This window comes from Syngnathoides biaculeatus, chromosome 21 (genome assembly GCF_019802595.1).
Source record: "Syngnathoides biaculeatus isolate LvHL_M chromosome 21, ASM1980259v1, whole genome shotgun sequence".
Classification (NCBI taxonomy): Eukaryota; Metazoa; Chordata; class Actinopteri; order Syngnathiformes; family Syngnathidae; genus Syngnathoides; species Syngnathoides biaculeatus.
In genome coordinates, this window is record NC_084660.1 from 1,748,433 (window position 1) to 1,774,304 (window position 25,872).

A 25,872-nucleotide genomic window follows, 5' to 3' on the forward strand; every position below is an offset into this window, starting at 1 on the left:
CTAGTCACCGGTTACAGGAGATGTGTGCTCTGCTGGACTCGTGGTCCGCGTCCATGTCCGGTGCTGCCGACGCCAGTCCGCTGCCTGCCTGATCCCTGACGCTGGACTGAATAAATACATTTCCCCGAACTGCCTTTACGTCTCCCGAGTCGTGCATTTGGGTCCAACCCCGTGTTCTGGTCGTGACAGAAGGATCTGACCTCGACAGGGACCCAGCCCACTCAGCTGCGATCCGCCAGTCCTCACGGATCCAGGGCAGACTTATCGTTGAGCGGGAAACCGCTCTACAGGTAACTAGTCACCGGTTACAGGAGATGTGTGCTCTGCTGGACTCGTGGTCCGCGTCCATGTCCGGTGCTGCCGACGCCAGTCCGCTGCCTGCCTGATCCCTGACGCTGGACTGAATAAATACATTTCCCCGAACTGCCTTTACGTCTCCCGAGTCGTGCATTTGGGTCCAACCCCGTGTTCTGGTCGTGACAGAAGGATCTGACCTCGACAGGGACCCAGCCCACTCAGCTGCGATCCGCCAGTCCTCACGGATCCAGGGCAGACTTATCGTTGGGCGGGAAAACGCTCTACAGGTAACTCGTCACCGGTTATAGGAGATTTGTGCTCTGCCGGACTCGTGGTCCGCGTCCATGTCCGGCGCTGCCGACGCCAGCCCGCTAACAGCCGCCGCCACCTCGAGCCCAAGCCCGTCCACGGACGCCCATCGGACCGTGTGCACGCCACCGTCCCGAACCGAGCGGTTCTCCGGAGACATGGGGTTGGACCCAAATGCACGACTCGGGAGACGTAGAGGCAGTTCGGGAAATGTATTTATTCAGTCCGGTGTCGGGGACCAGACAGGCGGTCAACGGGAGCGGCAGGAACGAGGACGTCAGGCGTACGAGGCAGGTCAGCGGCCAGGCAGGACTCGGTCCACGTGAGATCAGGAACGGGATTACGAGAGTGCGGGAACTAGGCATGAAGCAACTTTCTGGCAAAGGCCAGACCGAACGTGTGGTTCTATATAACTGGGACGTAATTACTAGAGACGAGGCGCAGGTGTGCACCTCCACCGATTGGGGCAGGTGTGTGCCGCCTCGGGGACCGGTACAGCCAGGACTGGAACCGGCAGGGCCACGACACGTCCAGGTGAACGCGGACGTTTGACTCCTAAAACCGTAAGTGGCAGCCTTCCCAGTTCCAGCGATTTGACGTGTAAAGCCGTCAATGGCACGGAACGTGACAAATGGAAATCTGGTTTCACACATTCATTCCGATCAATGGCGTCTCTTCGCCTGCCGGGAACATTCCCTCACGCGCACGAACCGCTTCCCCGAAAGTTTGCGGCACGGGTCCGCAGAACGCCGGCGCGTCAACGTACAACGGCTAGCACTAGCTTGCATGAAGACCAGACTTTTGGATCAAGTGTGTGAGAGAGTGATCGGCAAACGAGTGCACACAGAATAAAAGACTAAATAAAAGTGTGACTTTTGTTGTCGTTTTATTGGTGAGCTGGTTCTAAACATCAGTGGGGTGGCAAGCGACAATGGCCGACGCTGAAGTGGACCACAAAAGGCGAAGCATAGATTGTGCACGGAATTCATGATAAATGAGCGTCGCGAGCGGCGTGCGGATTATAGGAACGGAGTCAAAGTACCGTCGCTTCCACGTTGTTATGAATGTGGAACCCGAAAAAAAGAATCAATTTATGAACACGTTTTGGAATCAGAAATCAAGGGGGACGGCTTTTTCGACGATTGTTCCTGTTTGCTCATGCAAAAATGCTTTTAATATGTCAATTTTGTTAAACATTTTCACAAGAATCACGGAACTTAATACACATGATTTACCTTCGCGGGCCACGTAAAATCATGCGGCGGGCCGGATCCGGCCCCCAGGCCTCGACTTTGACCCCTACATCGTCAACGTTATCATTTAAGATATGACAATTTGAAATTTTGGTACAGATTTGAAGAAAAAAGCACGGAAATTAATACACACGATTTAGCTTCACGGACTACATAAAATCATGCGGCGGGCCGGAATTGGCCCCGAGGCCTCGAGTTTGACACCAGTGGCGTCAACGTTATCATTTATGATATGACAATTTGAAATTTTGGTACAGATTTGAACAAAACAGCACAGAAATTAAAACACACGATTTAGCTTCGCGGGCTACATAAAATCTTGCGGTGGGCCGGATCTGGCCCCTGGCCCTCGAGTTTGACACCAGTGGCGTCAATGTTATCATTTATGATATGACAATTTGAAATTTTGGTTCAGATTTGAACAAAAAAGCACAGAAATTAAAACACACGATTTAGCTTCGCGGGCTACATAAAATCTTGCGGTGGGCCGGATCTGGCCCCTGGCCCTCGAGTTTGACACCAGTGGCGTCAATGTTATCATTTATGATATGACAATTTGAAATTTTGGTTCAGATTTGAACAAAAAAGCACAGAAATTAATACACACGATTTCGCTTCGCGGGCTACATTAAATCATGTAGCAGGCCGGATCTGGTCCCCAGGCCTCGAGTTTGACCCCTATGTCATCAACGTTATCATTTATAATATTACAATTTGAAATTTTGGTACAGATTTGAAGAAAAAAGCACGGAAATTAATACACACGATTTAGCTTCACGGACTACATAAAATCATGCGGCGGGCCGGAATTGGCCCCGAGGCCTCGAGTTTGACACCAGTGGCGTCAACGTTATCATTTATGATATGACAATTTGAAATTTTGGTACAGATTTGAACAAAACAGCACAGAAATTAAAACACACGATTTAGCTTCGCGGGCTACATAAAATCTTGCGGTGGGCCGGATCTGGCCCCTGGCCCTCGAGTTTGACACCAGTGGCGTCAATGTTATCATTTATGATATGACAATTTGAAATTTTGGTTCAGATTTGAACAAAAAAGCACAGAAATTAAAACACACGATTTAGCTTCGCGGGCTACATAAAATCTTGCGGTGGGCCGGATCTGGCCCCTGGCCCTCGAGTTTGACACCAGTGGCGTCAATGTTATCATTTATGATATGACAATTTGAAATTTTGGTTCAGATTTGAACAAAAAAGCACAGAAATTAATACACACGATTTCGCTTCGCGGGCTACATTAAATCATGTAGCAGGCCGGATCTGGTCCCCAGGCCTCGAGTTTGACCCCTATGTCATCAACGTTATCATTTATAATATTACAATTTGAAATTTTGGTACAGATTTGAAGAAAAAAGCACGGAAATTAATACACACGATTTAGCTTCACGGACTACATAAAATCATGCGGCGGGCCGGAATTGGCCCCGAGGCCTCGAGTTTGACACCAGTGGCGTCAACGTTATCATTTATGATATGACAATTTGAAATTTTGGTACAGATTTGAACAAAACAGCACAGAAATTAAAACACACGATTTAGCTTCGCGGGCTACATAAAATCTTGCGGTGGGCCGGATCTGGCCCCTGGCCCTCGAGTTTGACACCAGTGGCGTCAATGTTATCATTTATGATATGACAATTTGAAATTTTGGTTCAGATTTGAACAAAAAAGCACAGAAATTAAAACACACGATTTAGCTTCGCGGGCTACATAAAATCTTGCGGTGGGCCGGATCTGGCCCCTGGCCCTCGAGTTTGACACCAGTGGCGTCAATGTTATCATTTATGATATGACAATTTGAAATTTTGGTTCAGATTTGAACAAAAAAGCACAGAAATTAATACACACGATTTCGCTTCGCGGGCTACATTAAATCATGTAGCAGGCCGGATCTGGTCCCCAGGCCTCGAGTTTGACCCCTATGTCATCAACGTTATCATTTATAATATTACAATTTGAAATTTTGGTACAGATTTGAAGAAAAAAGCATGGAAATTAATACACACGATTTAGCTTCACGGACTACATAAAATCATGCGGCGGGCCGGAATTGGCCCCGAGGCCTCGAGTTTGACACCAGTGGCGTCAACGTTATCATTTATGATATGACAATTTGAAATTTTGGTACAGATTTGAATAAAAATGACAGAAGTTAATACACATGATTTGGATTCACGGGCTACATAAAATCATGCGGTGGGCTGGATCTGGTCCCCAGGCCTCCAGTTGGACCCCTATGTCATCAACGTTATCATTTATGATATGACAATTTGAAATTTTGTTCCATATTTGAATAAAAATCACAGAAGTTAATATGCACGATTTGGATTCGCGGGCTACATAAAATCATGCGGTGGGCTGGATCTGGTCCCCAGGCCTCCAGTTGGACCCCTATGTCATCAACGTTATCATTTATGATATGACAATTTGAAATTTTGTTCCATATTTGAATAAAAATCACAGAAGTTAATACGCACGATTTGGATTCGTGGGCCACATAAAAATCATGCGGCGGGCCAGATCCGGCCATCGGACCCTGCGTTTGACACCAGTGACTTAAAACAATGAGCTGTTCCACGACTTAAAGTCGTAGGGGGGTGTAATAATGCATTTATAACAAGGTCGGCCGCCAGTCAGTCCTCCCGTCAGTCTTCGATCGTGAGCGTCACCTCGCCGTCCACCTGCCTGAGGGCGGGGCAGTCCAGGGTGGCGATCAGCCTGCCGGTCCCCGCCCTTTGCGGCGTGAAGAACTCGGTCCAGGTCAACGACGAGCCACTGGTGATGAGCCTGACAGCGGGGACAGGAGAGGCGGGGGGTTGAAGTTGCGCGCGCGAGTCCCGAAGTCCGTTTCGAGTCTTAATTAAGTGCGACAGGTGGATTAGAACCCGAGTCCCCGGAGTTAAGAGGGAGACGCGCCGGCCGGTCTACGCCGTCCCGCCGTCGGCCGGGGGTCGAAGCCGCCGTCTGTCGCGAGACCCCGGTGCTCACCTGTAGTATTTGGACTTTGGAAGCATGAGTCCGGCTCCTTCCATGCGAATGTAGACGTCCTCCAGGCTGACGCTCAAGGGGTTTGTGAACTCCACCGTAGCCATCATCTCTTCGCTCACCTTCCCGGGGCCCGTCGCCTGACACGAGGCAGGGTACACAAGATCAGCATCGAGAAGACTTTGAACGCGGTGTCGGTCGGTCGGTCGGTCTGCACCTTGACCGTGAGTTTCGGGTTGCGCAGGCGGACGACTTTCATGGCGCTGACGATCTGTCCCGTCTCGGTGACCTTCCCCGTGACGATGAAGTGCAGGTTTGACTGCTCGACCAACGACTTCAAGTACTGCTTGGAATCGACGCCGACGGACTCATTCGCGCCTGCGGAACCACAGCCGCGTACTTTCGTTGAGGTACTTCAATATTTGATGTCTAATTGAAACCGAAACTACATCCCTGGTCTAAATTGCCCCTAGGTGGGATTGTGACGGTACCAGAATATCCTTAGACAGACCGAGCTGCGGACCTACAACTGCAGAGTCCTCGCGGTTCTCTTCTATGCCTCGGAAACCCTCAGAGCAAAAAGAGGGTGTCAGATGTTTTCATTATGTCCACAATGAGACCCTCAGAGAGCGGACCCAACAAAACCCCCAGAAACCAGGCTATACTGGACTTCGAGCCCCAGCAAGCCAGATAGAGACAACCGAGGGGTGCCCCGTGTACACCCGGACATGACATCATTATAGCGGACTTCCATCCATCCATCCATCCATCCATCATCTACCGGTTTTCTGGGTAGGGTCGCGGAGGAAGTAGCTTCAGCAGGGATACCCAGACTTCCCCTTTCCCCAGCCACTTCCTCCAGCTCTTCCGGAGGGATCCCGAGGCGTTCCCGAGCCAGCCGAGAGACGTAGTCTCTCCAGCGTGTCCTGGGTCATCCTCGGGGACTCTTTCCGGTGGGACGTGCCCGGAACACCTCACCAGGGAGGCGTTCGGGAAGCATCCGGATCAGATGTCCCAGCCACCTCATCTGGTTCCTCTCGACACTCTGTGGAGGAAACTCATTTTGGCCTAAAGCGGACTTCGGGACCCAAAATATGACCCTTGACCAAGCACATCGATTGACGATGGACCGACTTGAATGACTGACCCCCCAACTGGGTCATCAAATGTAACCAGACAACACCTTCCGGTTCATAAAAAAAATTATTTAGATTTTCGTTTGCAAATCTAAGACGAGCCTTCGCGTTCCTTTCTGTCAGCAGTTTTTTTGGTTTGTGGTCTTGGGTTCCTATGTGGTCTTGGGTTCCTTTCCGACCTCCTGGATGAGTCCTTGTTGTGGTCTCGGAGTGTTTTTTTGTAGGCCGGCCACTCCTATAGGGAGGTTTCGCCACCATATGGACCGTACAGGATGCCGTGGATTCAAACCGAGGCTGGGGACAAGGCAGAGGAGCAGACCGTGGACTGGGCACCCCTCGGTTCAGGAGTAACTTGGAACTTGCTACTTGAGTAAATGGAACAGAGTAAATGTAGGGGTATGTACGCAAATCTGGACGTAATCGAGAGTAAATTTAGGCTTTGGGGTCGGCTTAGGACCTGGTGTCGATTCAGTTCTGATGAAGTTCTCAAAAGGAGATTGTATCTAATTCATAGTAAAAAAAAAAAGTATTTGTACTCCAGTACATTTCAAAGTCGGTACTTTTTTTTTTTTTTTACTTGTACTGTAATTCACACACTTACTGGCGTTTGGCCCAATCTCGACAGAGGGAGTCGTGAACAGGAACTCGGAGCTCATCAGGCCCGTGTAGTAGATCACGGTCCCACTGACGTAGACCTCCACGGTGCGCCGACCGCCGCCGCGATTGACGAAGTTCAGCTTCAGCTCGAAGTCATCACCCAGGCCGACTTCCGGGTCGGACAGAACCAGGTCGACGTCCCCCCGAGGGAGGACGGACTTCTCCCTCCCGCAGCTGTACGCCTCCGCCTTCTCCAGGACCGTGCGCTCCTCGGCGCTGCCTGGATACCGTTCCGAAAACCTTCTTGAGGATAAGCGGCTCGGGCGTGTCGGTGCGACGTCGCTGGGCGGCGTTTACGGCAGAGCCGGCCGTCGGCGCCTCCCGACCCACCTTCGGGAAACTTGTACTGATCGGTGACGTCGCGGCGGCCCGACCCGCCGGTAGCTTTCGTCAGGACCATGCGGCCGATGTGGGTCCGATTCACCTTGACCACCGTCGTGCTCCCGTCTTTCTTCCGGGAATGAAACACCATGTCGCTGTTCACCTGCGGACGGAGGAGAGCGTGTCAAAGGTCAAAGCCGAGCCGCCTTGATCGATCGATCTATCTATCTATTGCTATCTATCTATCTATCTATCTATTGCTATCTATCTATCTATCTATCTGTCCATCCATCCCCTTCCCTCGCTCGCTCTTGCTCTCTCTCTCATTATCTATCGCCGTCTGTCTATTTATCTATCGGTCTGTCTATTGCTCTCTCTCTCTCTCTCCGTCTGTCTCTATTTATCCGTCTGTCTGTCCTCCTCCCTCTCTCTTTCCTATTAAACTCCAGAAACTTTTTTTTTTTTTCTTTTTGGACGCACCTGTAAATGAGTAAAGTCCACCAGCCACCACGAGGTAAGAAAACACTGAGAGAGACCAGACCCACCTCGGCAAATACAAAGGCGGCGTCAAAGGGGAAGCAGATTTCGCCATGTTTGATGGCTCGGATGGACGCCGGGCCGCATCTGTACAAGCCTTCAAGGAGAAGGACCAAGTTTGCATCATTAGGAGTTTTTGGGAAAAAAAACAACAAAAAAACAAAAAACTAAATCCACTTTTACCATCACTGTTCTCCTGCGGTGTCGCATCCACGACCTGCCAGCCTCCGAAGCCGGGCGGGAGATCCGGTCTGGACATGAAGCATTCGTTCCAGCAGTGATAGTTCCTGGTGGAGATTACCGGTTTTTGTTTACGCAAGACCACACACAGATTTCGGGAAGTGTCGGGTAAGTTTGGCATCCAAGTAAGGGAACCCCGAGGGAGAGATGGTGCTAGACTTTGCAGAAAAGGATGCGCAGACTGTCACGACCCATCGAGACGGAGGGAGGACCCAAATGCAGGACCCCGGAGACGCAGAGGCATTCTGGGAGAAGTGTTTATTCGTTCCGAGGTCGGGGATTGGGTAGACAGTCAAGTGCAGCAGCGGTACTCGGGACGTCGGGTGTAGAGAGCAGGTCCGCGGGCAGGCAGGAGTCGGTACACGGGAGATCGATCAAAGCAGGCGGGAGTGTCAAAGGAGTCGGGTTTACGGGGTCGGTCGGAGAACAGGCGGAGGAGGTCGGAACACACAGGAATATTATCAGAGATACAGGAGTGCTGGAACGGGGCATGAGTTGCGACGATGTGGCGCCAATCTGTGAGCATGAGGCGCAGGTGTGCGCCTCCCAATCAGCGTGGTCGTGCGGGGACCCGCACAGCCAGGGCTGGACTGGCAGGACCGTGACACACGGTCTGGAATTTTCACGGAAGGTGAACAGGCGGAGGTCGGTACACACGGGTTCACGATCAGAGATACGGGAGTGCAGGAACGGGGCATGAGTTGTGACGATCTGGCGCCGGACCAATCGTCCCCATGGTCCTACATACACCGGGGCCAATCTGCCAGCATGAGGCGCAGGTGTGCGCTGCCCAATCAGCGCGGCCGTGCCTATTTTGGCTAACACGAAGGAACAACGAGCTAGCCGTGTACGTCACTTCCTACTTCTTCTCGAAAACAAATCAAATGTGGGAAAATAAAACGGATGGGTGCATACCGGCTGCCGTTTTTTCATTAATAACGTACTAAAAATCATCCATTTCATGACACTTGACCTTTAAGGTGGAGGTGGGAGTGCATCAGGGATCAGCCCTAAGCCCCTTCCTGTTAGCAGGGGTGACGGATAGGCTGAATAAACTAAAGTAAAGTAAAGTAAACTAACTAGCAGACAGAATGCTACTACTTTCGCAAATTGAGACCCTGTGAAGAGGAAGGAGAACAGGACTTCTACCAGATGGAGTCCCGGGTTCGGCCGCGATCTATCCGGCCGTTTTCATCCAGGATGATGTCAGACTTGAGGTTTCCGTCGTTGTCGTGCGCGGAGTAGTAGTTGGTGACGACTCGCGACGGGATACCCAGGCAGCGCAGGACTGCCAAAAGAGGACCAAAAACCCGTAGAGGTGTTCACATTTGGAACGCTTTCAGCCAGAAAAGTCGTGGAGGAACGCTCGGATTGTGGAAATCGTACTCACAGGTGTTGAAGACGGCGGCGTAGACCCAGCACTGAGCGTAGCACACCGGCGTCTTGCCGCGGGCATAAGTGATGAGGATTTCGGTGCTGCCGGTCCAGGCTGTGGGCGCAACTCCGTAGGTGTAGTCGCCGCTCCAGTTCCCCACCAGCACCCCGTTGTCGTCGCGAGAGTCCAGCTGCGTTTGGTTTGGTAATTGCAAAGCGGTTTAGAGTCTCCAATTAATGTTGCGTGTTTTTGGGAGGAAACCGGAGCGCCCGGAGAAACCCCACGCACGCAGGGAGAGCATGCAAAGTCCACACAGGCGGGGCCAGGGTTTAAACCCCCGGTCCTTAGAACTGCTTTCCAGCTGTGCCACCGTGCCACCACGTGCTAAATTTTAATCGCAATATTCATTTGAAAGAAACAAAACAAGAGAAATTCTCTCTGCCATTATTCCGGCGTTTAGCAAAATTAGATAATTTTGGTGATCCTGACTGAACGGGAACAGGAGGTTTTTTTTTCTGATTTGACTTCAGACAGTGAAAAAAAAATGGAAATGTTTGTTTTTGCGCAATGTATGTAAACCTCTGGTTTCCACTGCACTGGTTTTGGAGAAACACATGCTGCCATCCAAGCAACATCTTTTTCATGGATGCCACTGGTTGTTTCAGGACAAGACTGCACATCTGACTTTGTAGTAAAATACTGCAGGTACTGGACTGGCTTGCCTGCAGTCCAGACCTGTCCTTCCGTTGAAAATGTGTGGCACACTATGAAGCATAAAAGACGACAACGGAGACCCCGGACTGTTGAACAGCTAATGCTGTACATCAAGCGAAAATGGGAAAGAATTTGTACTACTTGTTGGTTCAAGGTACCATCTTTATGAGGAAGAGGTTTTTGCTAATTTTCATTCTCACCATGGCAGAGGCCTTCCGAGCCACCTTGACGGGGTCCCCTCTGTTGATGATGGGCATCTCAGACCTGTCCATGATGTACAGGCAGGCATCCAGAACGCCGTAGTTAAACTAGGCACAGCAAAAAGAACGACGGCGTCAAAAAAAAAAAAAAAGGAATAGGGTTGGGCAAACCTTTGAGCTCGAGGCCCACATTTAATTTTTAAGAGATTAGCCAGGTCAAGAATGACTCAAGGAGTCCATTTATAGACCACCTGGCCGTAGTTCCAGTGTCTCTCGGCGACGTCGTCATAGGAGCCGTGGTAGATGATTCCCGTCTCTGCCATCACGCACTCGTCCCTCTCCGCATTGTCATCCAGAAACACTGCATCAGCTGAGGGTAGACAACGTAGACAAGCTCACGTTTTAAAGATTTGTTGTCCATACCGTCAGGAACATAAAACAGGACAACCCCAATCAGGCAAACGATTGAAATACTCTAAAATACTGTCACACAATCCATCATGCCATCCATTTTCTTCCACTTCTGTGGGGTCAGCTTCCAGGGGCAAGCAGAGGAGTCCAGACTCCCCTGTCCCCCAGCTGAGGGATCCCAACGCATCCCCAAGTCAGCTGGGAGACGAAATCTTTCCACCGAGTCCTGGGTCGTCCCCGGGGCTTCCTCACAGTGGGATGTGTACAGAGTGTCTCAAAAGTTAGGCATCTGGGAAGCATCGTCACCAGGTCCCCAAGCTGCCTCATCTGGTAGTAGTTTGACTCTGAGCCCCTCCCTGATGAAGCTGCTTCTTACCCTATCTCAAATGAAGAGTCCCGTAGAGGCCTTGTTTTTTTTTTTTTGTTTCTGTCACAACCCACAGCTCCTGATCATGAGTAAAAGTCGGAACATAGATTTGATAATTAAGACTTTTGACCTTCGGCTCAATCTGTCCATTCTGCACCGATCTGCCTCTCAATCACTTGCTTCATTCTTCCCTCACTCATGAATGAGACCCAGAGATACTTGACTTCCTTCACTTGGAGCAGGATCTCTTCCTCGACCTGGACAGGGCACTTAACGCCATTTTTTTAAATTCAGGACCGCGGCCTCAGATTTTCAGGTGTTGATTTTCATCCCAGCACCTTCAGACTCAGCAGAAAGTTGAAGACTGCAGCTAACGCCTAGAAATTCTGTTCTGGCCGGCCTCTCCGGGTGCAGACCCGGCCTCTTGGCAATTTCTCTTGACCCCTCACTCGCAGGGGATCTATGACCAGGTCGTTACTAAACCGCATGTGACCAAACTACATCCCCGCCCGATCCACCCACGTTCAGCGGTGATAAAAACAACGCCTCCCGCGAGCAACGATGATGCCGCGGCTAAACTGCCTCCCCGTCCGATCCACCTCCGCGCTGACAAAAAAAAAAAAAAAAAAACAACCCCGTCCGCGAGTGACGGCTACGTCGCGGCCAAACCGCCTCCCCATCCGATGCATATCGGCACAACGGTGATAAAAACAACCCCGCCCGCGAGCGACAACAACGACGCCACGGCCAAACCACCTCCGCGCCGTGACGAGGCACCCCAGCTCGGCGCCGGAATGAGCCATCCGGCGGAAGCTGTGATCGCGGCGGACAGGGCACAGCTTCGGCACCGGCTCGTCTGAACTAACACGAAGGAACAACAAGCTACCTTCCAGCAGGTAAAACTAGTATAAACAGATGAGACCGCTTGAGTGCACTACTGCCCCGTACGTCACTTCCTGATTCTTCTCGAAAAGAAATCCCTCGAGAGGATTTTCATGGCGGGAGTTACAAAAAGCCATATACGTCAAAATCATGTTTTGTGGTGAAAAAACAGATGGGTCCATACCGGCTGCTGTTTTTTCATTAATAACATACTAGAAAACATGCATTTCATGACAGTGGCCCTTTAAGAAGGCTATTCATGTTGGAAAACCTTCCAGTGGTACCGGATTAAAGCGATTCTGCAAGGCAGACTGGACCAAAATCTCATTGGCAGTTTTTGAAAATGCTTGATTTGAGTTCTAGGTGGGTCGACCAACTGTTGATTAGGTTTGGCGATATACCGGAGCAGGGTGAACTCAAAAACCTTCCAGTGGTACCAGATTAAAGCGATTCTGCAAGGCAGACTGGACCAAAATCTCATTGGCAGTTTTTGAAAATGCTTGATTTGAGTTCTAGGTGGGTAGACAAACTGTTGATTAGGTTTGGCGATATACCGGAGCAGGGTGAACTCAAAAACCTTCCAGTGGTACCGGATTAAAGCGATTCTGCAAGGCAGACTGGACCAAAATCTCATTGGCGGTTTTTGAAAATGCTTGATTTGAGTTCTAGGTGCGTCGACCAACTGTTGATTAGGTTTGGCGATATACTGGAGCAGGGTGAACTCAAAAACCTTCCAGTGGTACCGGATTAAAGCGATTCTGCAAGGCAGACTGGACCAAAATCTCATTGGCGGTTTTTGAAAATGCTTGATTTGAGTTCTTGGTGGGTAGACAAACTGTTGATTAGGTTTGGCGATATACTGGAGCAGGGTGAACTCACCTGCCTCCCACGGGTTGAAGAGAACATAGACGTAACGGCTCTTGTCCCGCTTGGTCCGGCGGATGCCGTACGGGGTCGCAACAGCGACATACATCTGGTACTTGCCCACGATGCAGTTGGCAGCGGGCAAGACGCCCATGGAGACCACGTTGTCAGAAGTCCGGATGACACGGCCCGGCCAGGAGGTCTGCCTGTCCTCGGTGGGGAAGACAGGAATGTAGGTGTTCTTGCTGTACTGAGGGTTGGATCCTGGGGGGATAAAGCAAGACAGGGTTAGGGTTAGGGTCAACTGGCCCACTGGTTTGAAAAGTTACCAAAAGTACTTGTGACTTTGTGATCGGTGTTCGCTCACCGATGACAAACTCCAGGGCGAACTTGTCCTTCTTTGGGTTGTACGGGCGGTTGAAGGACACGTTCACCTGGAACTCTTGTCCTCTCCGGACGATGAGGTTCTCCGAATTGTACAGCGCCGTATGGTGGCGAATCTTATTGGTCTCGTCTCGTTTCTTCATCATGTCCACGTCGGAGATGTCCAGGAACTCTTCAACATCAAACATAAGAGAAAACCAGTTTGAAACCAGCTTTTGGGATTTTGGTGATTCTTGACATTTTTCACCATCTAGTGGAAGAAATGACAAAATCGCACTAATCGTCCGAGGTAAGTTCTTTGAAAAGATAAAATCATTTCAGATAAAATGTCGCTCAAATCACTGAACAACAAAAAACGGTTTTTGGTGCGCTCACGTGACTTTAGTGTATGCAGCGTGGGTTCAGTTCCCACTCAGTGCCCCGACCGACCACTTTAGCTCCGATCGGCCGGCTCAGGAATTGAAGTACGGAACGTAGTCCACTCCGGCTCTCCTGGAACGTGAGCAAAGTTCCGGGTGGGGGTGGGAGTAGTTGAAACTCTTTCTGACAGAAGTTCCCACCGGACCCTCACAAAAAGTTTGGGCCTGGCAGGTCAGACCGGCATCTTCCCCTTCACCGCACATCCGATGGCACTACCACCAAGTCGATCATCGAACTGTGACCTCAGGGGTTCTTGCGCAGAGTCCGGATGTAGATACCCTTATTCTTGAACACAGTGTTCATTATGAACAATCCGTGGTGACCACGGAAGTCCGATAACAGAACAAGGCTAAGGTTCTGATCGGGTGGGGGCATTTGTCCGAATCACGCCCTTGCGGGTCTCGCTGTAACTCCCCATGTGAGCATCTAAGTCCTCCAGCAGACCGGTGGACTCCCCAGAGGGAGCGCTCCACAGAACTTTCTCTTAGGACTCCAAAAATGGTGGGTACTCTGAAGTGTTGTTTGGTGCGTAGGCACAAACAACAATCAGAACCTGTCCCCCCACCTGAAGGGTTAGGATGGACGGTACCTTCAGTCCATCGGGGTGAACCCCAAAGGGCGCGGAGCCCAGGGGGCAATAAGTATACCCACACTTGCTTGCCGCCTCTCACTGTGGGCAACTCCAGAGTTGGAAAACAGTCCGACCTCTTTCAAGAGGACTGATAGCAGGGTCCAGACCCGCGTGTGGAGGCGAGCCCAACTATATCCAGTCTGGACTTCTCACCTCACACACCAGCTCGGGCTCCTTTCCCCGCCAGAAAGGCCCCTAGCGCCAGCTTCTGTAGCTGGGGGAGTGTACAGTTGATGGTCGAACTGGATGATCCCAACCGGCTCCGGCAAGCCCACAACCGTGGTGAGGATAAGCGGCTCCTGAAAATGGACGGATAAATGGAAATACCTCGGCTTCTCACGAGCAAAAAAATCACTTGTCGGGGAAACAACTTTTGAAACGACGACGCGACAGATCTGACAAACCGACGACAACCTCGCGACATGTTTGGTCTCCGATTAGCCCTGCGAGTTATCGGCTGTCGATCCCGCAACGGTATCTGTCCGCTCAGGCTTGGCGGAGTTGACAGGTCGCCGGAACTGAGCAGAGTTCATCCAGTTCGACCGTCAATCATTGTGCCACTCAACCTGTCAGTCGGAGCCACAAAAACTCCATCTGTGTTTCCTCCGAGATAAGAACTTGTGCTCCTCGGCAGAAGAATTTTTGGAATAGGGATGAGATGAGTTCATTTTTGAGCGCTACTTGTTCAAATTTAGGCACTTCCTGTTCGTTCTGGGGCACTTCCTGTTCAATTTGCAGCACTTTGGAGTCATTTCTTGACCGTTTTGTTGCAGTACATCGGCGGGATCTGTGCCAGGACGCGGCAGCCATTTTCCATTCACACAATAGCAGACGGCAAACTAAATTGTATTATTTCTATGGCTGCATTAATTTTTCATTTTCTGTTCATTTCATTTTTTTTAAATCCAGTGAATTTTAGAAATTTAAATAATATGCGGCATGCCTTGAAAAAGACAAAGACGTTGAAGTACGAACGGTTTGTATCTTTTGAGAAATCAGGAAACAGGAAGTAGTTTTGGAAATATTTACCATTTCAGGCTTTTATTTTGAAAATCCACGGCGTCAGCCATTCGGAGTACTTCGCAAAACGGTTGGAATGAAATGAACACGTTCAAGATGGAACGGTTCAAATCGGGTTGGTCAAATCGGTAAAAGTCATCCCAATTTTGCATTTCGGGGGTTTTTAATTTGAAAATCCTGCGAGTTTTCGCAATTTCACGTCGTTCGCGGGATGGCTTCGATGAGCGGAATAAGTTGAAAACAACATCCGGGCGAAACTTCACAATAAAACATTTTTCACGACAGCCGATGGTTGCCTTGCCGGCGCCCCCTGTCACAACGCCGCGACCTCAGAGGGGCCGCACCCCACAGTTTGGAAACCACTGATTGAAATACACTTTTTATTGGATGACTTTTACATTAATGACAAGATTTTACTCAGTAAATATCTGTTACGAGCTTTCGAGAAAATTGTAAATGAAAAATTTCATGACTTCCAAATTCCAAATAATTACTTGCGAAAAGTCACCTCTACGTTATTACATTATTATTACATTGTTATTACATTGTTGTTACTGTTTACCTCAGATTATGATGTGAAACCATAAAAATCTTGAATTGACCCATCACATTTATATATTTCAGAACTCGTTTTGGAATCAGAAATCAGAGATCTGGGCCCCAGGTCTTAGGTTTGACACCCAGAGAGATGCTGTATGACATGGATACAAAGTTTCTTTTGATGCTCCTCACCGGTCAAAGGCGGAAGTCCTCTCGGGCCGACTGCGCCGAAGAGCTCAAACTCGGGGATGTCGGTTTCATCCGCGTTGGAGTTGGCGGCCGGAACGGCGGTGCGGCCACGGCTGCTCACTTTTGGGCGGAGTCCAGCAGGAGCGGCGGCGGAAGGGTCGGTGGGGGCGGCGTCGGGGTCGGCTTGACCGGACATGTCGGCGACGTTTCACGGAGTGAGAACTGGAAAGACAGAAAAGTGACGTCATCGCTGGAGGATTTTGTCAAATCATAAATGATAACGTTGACAACACGGGTGTCAAACTCAGAGCCCGGGGGCCAGATCCGGCCCACCGCATGATTTCATGTGGCCCGCGAAGCAAAATCATGTGGATTAACTTTGATGATTTTTGTTCAAATCTGGACCAAAATTTCAAATTGTCATATAAATGATAACGTTGATGACACAGGTGTCAAACTCGAGGCCGGGGTCTAGATCCGGCTGGCCAGATGATTTTCTCTGGCCCGCAAAGGCAAATCGTATGTGTCAACCTCCATGATTCTTGGTCGAATCTGAACCAAAATTTCAAATTGCCATATCATAAATGATAACGGTGACGACACTGGTGTCAAAGTCGAGGTCCGGGGGTCAGATCCGGCCCACCGCATGATTTTATGTGGCCCACAAAGGCAAATCATTTGTGTCAACCTCCTTGATTCTTCTTCAAATCTGCACCAAAATGTTAAATTGTCATATCATAAATGATAAAGTTGACAACACAGGTGTCAAAGATGAGGCCCGGGGGCCAGGTCCGGAACGCCGCATGATTTTATGTGGCCCGCAAAGGCAAACCACATGTCAACCTCCATGATTCTTCTTCAAATCTGCACCAAAATTTCAAATTGTCATATCATAAATGATAACAGTGACGACACTGGTGTCAAAGACGAGGTCCGGGGGCCAGATCCGGCCCGCCAGATAATTTTATGTGGCCCGCAAAGCCAAATCATGTGTCAATTGATGACGATGACCACTATTCTTGTGAAAATTTGTCCCGAAATTTTAAATTGCCATTGGGGGGTGGCAGCCACATCTACCATGGACCCATACATAATAAAATTAATAAAAAATAAATGAACGTGAAATCATCGGCATCAAGTCGAGCCGTTCCCCCTCGGTTTTCGCCGAGCGGTTCCTAAAATTGGCGTCTCGAGCCCGACGCGTGTGACTCGGAGGCACAAGGGCAATTGCGCCATGTGATGCCCCCCCCCCCCACCCAATTACTCTTTCAAATGTAACAGTTTAAATTATGAAATTATGACACCTCCCCAACCCCATAATGTTACCGCTATTGATAAATTGGTTCTGGAAGTTCCCCCCCTAGCCCCCCCCCCTTTAAAAAAAAAAAAAAACTCATGCCACAGCTCGACGGATACTTGCGCAAAGACGGTTGTGACACACCAAAAACTCGATCAATGGTTCGGAACTTAAGCATGCGGAAAGTTTTGGAGCTCACGAGAACGAATTCAAAATGGCCTCACCACGGGAAGTTTTGCGAAGGGTCTCCAAGTCCGGACGTACCTCGGTTGAAGGACTTCAATCTTCCCCCACCCCGCCAAGAACAGCCGTTCACATTTCTGCTTAAATAGTCCCGTGTCAGCGTCGCAATCCGTGGGTGTGATTCACACTGGTGGGCAGGACCGTGCGGCTGGGGGGTGGGGTAGGGTGGGACTCGAAGGGTGTGTGTTAAGACAGCCGACTTTTAGAGGGGTCATGCGGAATCCGAGGTCCTGCGAAAGAGAACTCAGCTGGAAAGAATGAAAGACAAAATCAACACCAGGAAACCGATGCACTAGTGACCTCCGGTCGTTCGATCCAGTTCGCTCTGACCGAATGCGCTGGCAAACTCCACAAAACAGTTCCTCATTCCGCCGCCGTTCGGAACCATCAGGAAGTGGTTTAACTCGTCGATGGGGGACATCAATCACTCTAATATCAACCAGACCTCGACACGACTCCGCTTACGCGTATTTTTGGGGGGAGGTTTGCGTATCCTCACATCTTTCGGCAACAAAAAAAATGTTTTCCAGACTTTACAGCCCCGGAGAAGAAAAGCCGTGTCTTTTTGGAATGTTCCTGGACGGGTAATAGTACCTGCACTCCCGGTCCAATCCGCGCTCATTGCGGCCTGGGCTTCCTCAAGCTCGCCAGATCCAGTATCCCAACGCCAGAGTATTCGAACACTTCCTTGGTACTCTGGTTGAGTTTTGTCGTTTTAAAATTGGTTTGTGAAGGATTAGACTACAGGACTACAGGTACAGTGAAGAAAACAAGTATTTGAACAGCCTTGCTATATTGCGAGTTCTCCCACTTAGAAATCATGAAGGGGTCTGAAGTTTTTGTCGTAAGCGACCAGACCTAAACCCAATAGAAAATCGTTGGAATGAGCTGAAAACTCCGTGTTTCTCAGCGACGACTGGTCTGGTGCCAGATCGTCGCAACTCATGCCCCGTTCCAGCACTCCCGTATCTCTGATCGTATTCCCAACCTTCGCCTGTTCTCCGACTGACCCCTTAAGCCTGACTCCTTTGACACTTCTGCCTTCCTTGATCGATCTCCCGTGTACAGACTCCTGCCTCCCCGACGTCCTGACTACCGCACCTGACTGCCTGCCCGATCCCCGACCTTGGACCAACAAACGTTTTTCCCGAATTACCTCTGCATCTCCCGACTCCTGTATTTGGGTCCTCCCACCGTATCGACAGAACGATCTGGTGCCTGACCAGTCGTACCCATGGTCCTATATACACCGGGCCCCATCTGCCAGCATGAGGCACAGGTGTGCGCCTCCCAATCAGCGCGGCCACGCAGGAACCCGCACAGCCAGGGCTGGACCGGCAGGATCATGACACCGTGATTTCTAAGTGGGAGAACCTGCAATATAGCAAGGTGTTCAAATACTTATTTTCTTCACAGTATATGTACTTCTTACTCGTACAATTTCCCTTCTTCGAGGAGTTAGGAAATCAAATTAATAGTATTTTGTCTATTAATGGAAAGCGTTGGTCTCACAGTTCTGAGGTCCGGGGTTCGATCCCTTTGTGGAGTTTGCAGGTCCTCAACGTGTCTGCGTGGGTTTTCTCCGCGCACCCCGTTTTCCTCCCACATCCCAAAAACTGTCATGGTCCTGCCGGTCCAGCCCTGGCTGTGCGGGTTCCCGCACAGCTGCGCTGATTGGGAGGCGCACACCTGCGCCTCATGCTGGCAGATTGACCCCGGTGTATATAGGACCATGGGGACGACTGGTCCGGGGCCAGATCGTTGCAACTCATGCACTCCTGTATCTCTGATCTGATCCTGTGTGTACCGACCTCCACCTGTTCCGCGACCGACCCCGTAAGCCTGACTCCTTTAACACTTCTGCCTTCCTTGATTGATTTCCCGTGTACCGACTCCTGCCTGCCCGCAGACCTGCCCTCCACGCCTGACGTCCTGACTACTGCTGCCGCACCTGACTGCCTCCCCGATCCCCGACCTTGGGCCAATAAACGTTTTTCCCCAATTACCTCTGCGTCTCCTGACGCCTGCATTTTGGTCCTACCTCCGTAGTAATAATGTAGTAATAGGGCGGCACGGTGGAGTGACTGGTTAGCGTGTCTTGCTCACAGTTCTGAGGGACGGGATTTCCTGCATGTGTGGAGTTTGCGTGTTCTCCCTGTGCCTGCGTGGGTTTTCTCCGGGCACCCCGGTTTCCTCCCACATCCCCAAAAACACATTAATTGGACACTCGAAATTGACGCTAGGTGTGATTGTCCCGGGTGGGGTCGTAATTATATTTTTTTTATAGAAGACGTAAATGCGGGATAAGTCCTGCTGATGGTTGTGCAGGTTCTACTTCTGCCCACTAGATGGAGATGTTGCAACACAAGTCGCCTGACTAGGAGTCGCCAGCTGGACGTGGTTTTAAAGGTTTTCTGTGTGAAAGAGGCAAAACCATCTTGCAATTATCACTGCGGGTGGGGGGCTCGTGTGGTCTGACAAGTAAATTATGACTCTGGATAAAAGCAAGGCATCTTGCAAAAAATGCATTTTTTTTAATGCATGTTTTTCTAATCATCACTCGCGAGCAATCATTCCGCGGATGATTAGGGAGTGCCGCAAAAACATGTTTTCCAGAGAAAAACATCATTATGTATTTTTTTTATGTATATGTAGAAAACCAGGGACTGGATCGGGGGGGGGGGGTGACAATTCCAATCATAAACGCGCGTGGATGATTTATTGATCTGAGTGATTGATGCTGGATCGTTCTTTTTTTTTTTGGTTTGTTTTTTTACATGAATATTTTGTTCTCAGCAAGGCACGGTTTTGGGATTCTGGTTCCTGCCGGTGTGAGTCCGGGAGTAAAGCGACAGAACGGGGGGGTGGTGGGGTGGTTGATTGAGTCTCATTTGGGGGGGGCTTTTAAGGCTTGTTTTAAGGGGCTTTTGGGGGTAAAGTGGAGTCGCGCCTACAAATGAACAGGGTGCGAAAAACAGAAGCTAAAGCTGCAGGTGATTTATTTTTTATTTATTTTTTTTTATTAAAATCTATCTTCTCTCATTTGAATAATGGTCTTTCCAACCGGGTTCGGTCCCTTCCAGCACTCGACCCAGGAAGGAAATAAATGCCTTTTTTTTTTTTTTTTTGCTTTAACACCTCCATTAATATTTGAGTGGTTTGAAGGTTTTATTTGATTTTTTTTTATTACCCAATTAGCAGACAGACTGGGGTTTTTTTTTTGTTGTTGTTAATTTGGAATTTAAGTGGAGCTGGAGGGGAAAAAAATAGTTTTGTGTTTTGAAATGAAAGAAAAACCACCCCCCGTCCCCCTATTAACAACAGATACAGTGAAGAAAATAAGTATTTGAACACCCTGCTGTATTGCAACTTCTCCCGCTTAGAACTCACAGAGGGGTCTGAAATTTTCATCGTAGGCGTAGGCGTCCATTGTGAGAGAGATCATCTAAAAATGAAAAATCCAGAAATTAGCAGCAAATAAGTATTTGAACACCTGTCTGTCAGAATTCTGACCCCCAAAGACCTGACAGAAGGATCTGGCCTGAACATGGACCCAGGACAGACTTATCGTTGAGCAGGAAACCGCTCTACAGGTGACTAATAACCGGTTACAGGAGATGTGTGCTCTGCTGGACTCGTGGTGCCGACGCCAGTCCGCTGACAGCCTGATCCCTGACACTGGACTGAATAAATAAGTTTTCCCGAACTGCCTCTACATCTCCAGAGTCGTGCATTTGGATCCGACCCCGTGTTCTGGTCGTGACAGAAGGGTCTGGCCTTAACATGGACCCAGGCCACTCAGCTACGATCCGCCTGTCCTTGCAGATCCAGGGCAGACTTATCGTCTGCATCTGGTGCAGGACCACTAAGATGATGAACAGCTTTCAAGAAGCTGTCGGAATGTTCTACACAGTAGCCCCGATATTAACAAGCCCGAATACCAAAATTAGTCATCTCTGCGTGATATACACGATTTGTTTTTTTTGACTCTGGAGGTGGGGCGGTACATTAAGAAGAGAAAGGTTTTTTTGCAGCTTTTCTGGAAGAGGTGAGACAGGCCCTCGGTGGACAGGAGCAGCTTCAAAGAAGACTGGTTCCTAACACCCAAGGTGATCAGAGAGACAGGTGACAGAGTACTTGCTGTATCTTCTGGTTGAAAAGGAGAGGAGGAGACTTAGTGTTTGGACCTCACAGTCCAGGAAATCCGTCAATCCATCCATTTTCTTCACCACTTATCCTCACGTGGGTCACGGGAGTCCTGGAGCCTATCCCAGCTGTCAACGGGCAGGAGACCTAGTCTCACGACCCATCGGAACGGAGGTAGGACCCAAATGCAGGAGTCGGGAGACACGAGGTAGTTCGGGAAAAACGTTTATTGTTCCACGGTCGGGGATCGGGCAGGCAGTCAGGTGCAGCAGCGGTAGTTGGGACGTTGGGCGTAGAGAGCAGGCGGGAGTTGGTACACGAGAGAACGATCAAAGCAGGGAGGAGTATCAAGGGAGTCAGGCTTACGGGGTCGGTCGGAGAACAGGCAGAGGTCGGCAGACACGGGTTGACGATCGGGGATACGGGAGTGCCGGAACGGGGCATGAACCTCAACAATCTGGCCCCGGACCAGTCGTCCCCATGGCCCTATATACACCGGAGCCAATCAGCCAGCATGAGGCACAGGTGTGTGCCTCCCAATCAGCGCGACCGCGCGGGCCCCCCGCAGCAAGGGCGGGACCGGCAGGGTCATGACACCTCGGGCCAAATTAAAGTGTCCAATTAATGTTGAAAGGTTTTTTTTTTTTGGGGGGGGGGTAGTGGGAGGAATCCGGAGTGCCCAGAGGAAACCAACACAGGCACGGGGAGGACATGCAAACTCCACACAGGCAGGTCCAGGATCGAACCCGGGACCTCAGAACTAAAGAATACTTTGAGAAGTTGATGAAAGAAGAAAATGAGAGAGAAGAAAGAGTAGAAGAGGCAAGTTTGATGGACCAGGAAGTTAGAAAGACATTAAGGATAAAAAAATGGAAAGACTGTTGGTCCTGATGGCATACCGGTGGAGCTCTGGAGGCAATTTGAAGAGGGGGCTGCGGAGTTTTTGACCAACTTATTCAACAGAATAGTAGCGGGTGAGAAGATGCCCGAAGAAAGGATGGAAAAGTGTTCTTGTGGCCATTTTTAAGAACAAGGGAGATGTACCGAGCAATGGGAACTATACAGGAATAAAGTTGATGAGCCACAAGTTATGGGAAAGAGTCGTGGAGGGGAGACTCGGGTCAGAAGTCAGTATCTGCGAGGAACAGTAGGGTTTCATGTTCAGGGAGAGTACCACAGATGCATTATTAGCCTTGAGGTGATGAGGGTCAGATGGATGTACATTGTGTCTTTGTGGGTCTAGAGAAAGCCCATGACAGAGTACCAAGAGAGGAACTGATGTACTGCATGTGGAAGTCTGAAGTGCCAGAGAACTATGTGTGAATAGTTCAGGACACGTATGAGGGCAGCAGAACAGCGGTGAGGTGTATCAGAAGAATTTAATGTGGAGGTGGGACTGCATCAGGGATCCGTGCTGAGCCCCTTCCTGTTTGCAGCAGTGATGGGCAGGACGAAGGACGAGGTTAGACGGGACTTTCCGAAGAACAAGGTGTTTTCAGATGACCTTGTGGTCTGCAGCGAAAGCAGAGAGCATGAGAGACTAAAGATCAGCTCAAGGAAGAGGGGGCTAGAGGGAGAACAGATAGCATGTTAGGGGGACCAGACTTCGATGGTTTGGGCACGCCCAGAGGCGAGAGAGTGAGTGTATTTGATGAGGATGGAACTGCTGGGCAAAAGAGTATGAGGAAGATCAAAGAGAGATCGTAAACAAATCCCAGGGCCATCTGGCTCCTCTCAATGTTGGAGGAGCAGCGGCTCTACTCCGAGAACCTGCCGGAAGACCAAGGTTCATGGACAGAAGTTCCAATACCTCCACCTGTCATGGTCCTCCCGGTCCAGCTCTGATTAGGAGGCGCATACCTGCGCCTCATCCGCGTTGATTAACCCCTGTACATATAGGACCCCGGGGAACGACTGGTCTTTCGCCAGATCTTCGCAACTCATGCGCCGTTCCAGCACTCCCGTATCTCTGATCGTGAACCCGTGTGTACCGACCTCCGCCTGTTCTCCGACCGCCCCCGTAAGCCTGACTCCTTTGACACTCCTGCCTCCTTTGGTCGATCTCCCGTGTACCGACTCCTGCCTGCCCGCGGACCTGCTCTCTACGCCCGACGTCCTAACAATAAACGTTTTTCCCGAATTGCCTCTGCGTCTCCAGAGTCCTGCATTTGGGTCCTCCCTCCGTATCGATGGGTCGAAAGTCTTTTCACGCGGCTAGAGATAAACAGGGCCATTGGTGAGGACTGCTAATATTATTATTTTCAAAATGCTTGCCCAGATTATGGGAATTTTTGGGGGAGGATCACGTGGCCAGCCGGAGTCCTTATGTAAGAGCGACTCCCCTCAGCTTCACGTCTGAGTGTTAAATTCGCCGTGGCTGTTCCTGAAAAGGCAGCTGCAGATGACGCATCCCCCTCCGGACGTCATCCTTTTCCGTCTGAGTGCGTCTAGTGAGCCGGAGCCAGGTCCTGGAATCTAGCTAATGAGACCCCCCGCCCCCACCTCCCGAGGACTCCGAGCACCCGATTGGTGGAACACCCGGCGGGGACCGGGATGATTCGCTGACGGAGCAGCCGTCTGCGTGATGCGACTTCCAGCTCGCGGATTTCACCGGCGAGAAGAGCCGCGATTCTTTTTACTGCTGAAAAACTGAAAAGGACAAAACATGAAGTCCAATCCATATTTTTTTTTTAAAAAGAATAAATCCATCCCTCCCTTCTCCCCAATGTTTCTTTTTAAAACGGCATGTTTAAAAATAAAAAAATCCCCAATAATTGCAAAAATACGTCCAAACAAAATCGTGATAAAATTAAGTTTGACAAGATATGAAATTGTTTTAAAATTAAAAAAATTGTCATGATTTATTAAGTTAAAATTGCATTTTTATAATGAAATAGCTAATCCCAAGAATATTCAACTCTGTAATATTCTTTATTTCAAAAGTATTTTATTATTTATAATTTATTTTATTACATTTCATTTTTCTCTCAAGTGAAAAATAAAACTGCTAAAACCTAGATTATTCATACCTATAATATTCTTTATTTTACAAGTATTTTACTATGATTGATTCTGTAATTTTTTCATTTAAAATTGCATGTTTAAAAATTAAAATCCCCAATATCTTGCAAAAACACGTCCAAACAAAATCATGATAAAATTAAGTTAGAGAAGATATGAAATGTTTTTCAAATTAAAAAAAATGAAAAATTTGTCATGATTTTCAAAGTTAAAATTGCATTTTTATAATGAAATAGCTAATCCCAAGAATATTCAACTCTGTAATATTCTTTATTTTAAAACTACTCTATTATTTATTTTATTTATTACATTTTATTTTCCTCTCAAGTGAAAAATAAAACTATGAGTGCCGAGAATATTCAATCCTAAAATATTCTTTATTTTATAAGTATTGTATGATTTCATTATTATTTTTTTCCCAACTGAAAAATAACAATCCCCCAAAAATTCATTGACAAAAAAATCACTTTGAATTTTTAACTACATTTACAAAATTGAAATGAAAATTTGTTCCGCAATTTTTCCATTTAAAATTGCATGGTTGAAAATAAAAAGCCCCAATATCTTGCAAAAACACGTCCAAACAAAATCATGATAAAATTAAGTTTGACAAGTTATGAAATGTTTTTAAAATTAAACACATTACTTATGTTTACAAATTAAACACACGAACCTGTCTAAGTGGGCGTCTGCCTAATACGTCACTTCCTACTTCTTCTCCAAAACAAAATCCCTCGAGAGGATTTTCATGGCGGGAGTTACAAAAAGCCATATACGTCAAAATCATATTTGTGTGTTGAAAAAAAAAAAAAACACGGATGGGTCCATACCGGCTGCCTTTTTCTCAAAATGATAAAACATTAAAAATCATGCTTTGCGTGTCAGTGGTACTTTAAGGATAAACTGGAAATATACTGGACTGAAAAATGAATTGCATCATTTTTAAAAAAATGTTTAAGCCGCTATAATATGCACGAACACGTCATTCAAAAATTATTTCGCCTACCACTAGAGGGAGCCCACGTACCACTTTAAAAATCATTCACTTTTATATTCATATTTTTCACATTTTATAATGTATTTGAGTCATCAAAATCTCAAAAGCACTATTCTCACTCTTAATGCCGTCATTTCTTTAACATTAGGCGTCCCGACATTTTTCTGAAGATCTCTGCCACCTATCCTCACGAGGGTCGCGGGAATGCTAAAGCCTAACATCATGTCCTCGACTTGGAGTCCTGCGTTTGGGTCCAGACCCCGTGCCTCGCGCCCCCTGACGCTGCTTTTATTGTCACTTTTGACTGAGCACAAACAAATTAAAAAGTTTAAATTTGTCTATGAAAAAAAATTAATAAACAATAATCATAATAAATTGGAAAATAGATGAATCAGAGAGTGGTGGGTGAGCGC

The 25,872-nt window shown here is 48.7% G+C and overlaps 1 protein-coding gene across 2 annotated transcripts; it reads right to left on the reverse strand.

Moving 5' to 3' along the window:
• Positions 1 to 1,475: 1,475 nt before the first annotated feature.
• Positions 1,476 to 17,428, reverse strand: f13a1b (coagulation factor XIII, A1 polypeptide b). Of its 2 annotated transcripts, XM_061808440.1 has the most exons (15): positions 17,277 to 17,427; positions 15,759 to 15,977; positions 12,939 to 13,127; positions 12,587 to 12,835; positions 10,299 to 10,417; positions 10,048 to 10,155; positions 9,149 to 9,323; positions 8,908 to 9,046; positions 7,702 to 7,805; positions 7,527 to 7,615; positions 6,991 to 7,144; positions 6,605 to 6,880; positions 5,085 to 5,245; positions 4,871 to 5,007; positions 1,476 to 4,669 (listed from the first exon to the last, which is right to left on the reverse strand). In XM_061808440.1, exons 2-15 carry the CDS (start codon positions 15,949 to 15,951, stop codon positions 4,528 to 4,530), a joined length of 2,235 nt encoding a protein of 744 aa, XP_061664424.1. In that variant the 5' UTR covers positions 15,952 to 15,977; positions 17,277 to 17,427; the 3' UTR covers positions 1,476 to 4,527. The 2 variants fall into 2 exon arrangements, with proteins under 2 accessions (XP_061664424.1, XP_061664425.1); XM_061808441.1 differs by lacking the exons at positions 1,476 to 4,669; positions 4,871 to 5,007; positions 5,085 to 5,245 and adding an exon at positions 5,252 to 5,912 and having other exon boundaries at positions 17,277 to 17,428.
• Positions 17,429 to 25,872: the final 8,444 nt, after the last annotated feature.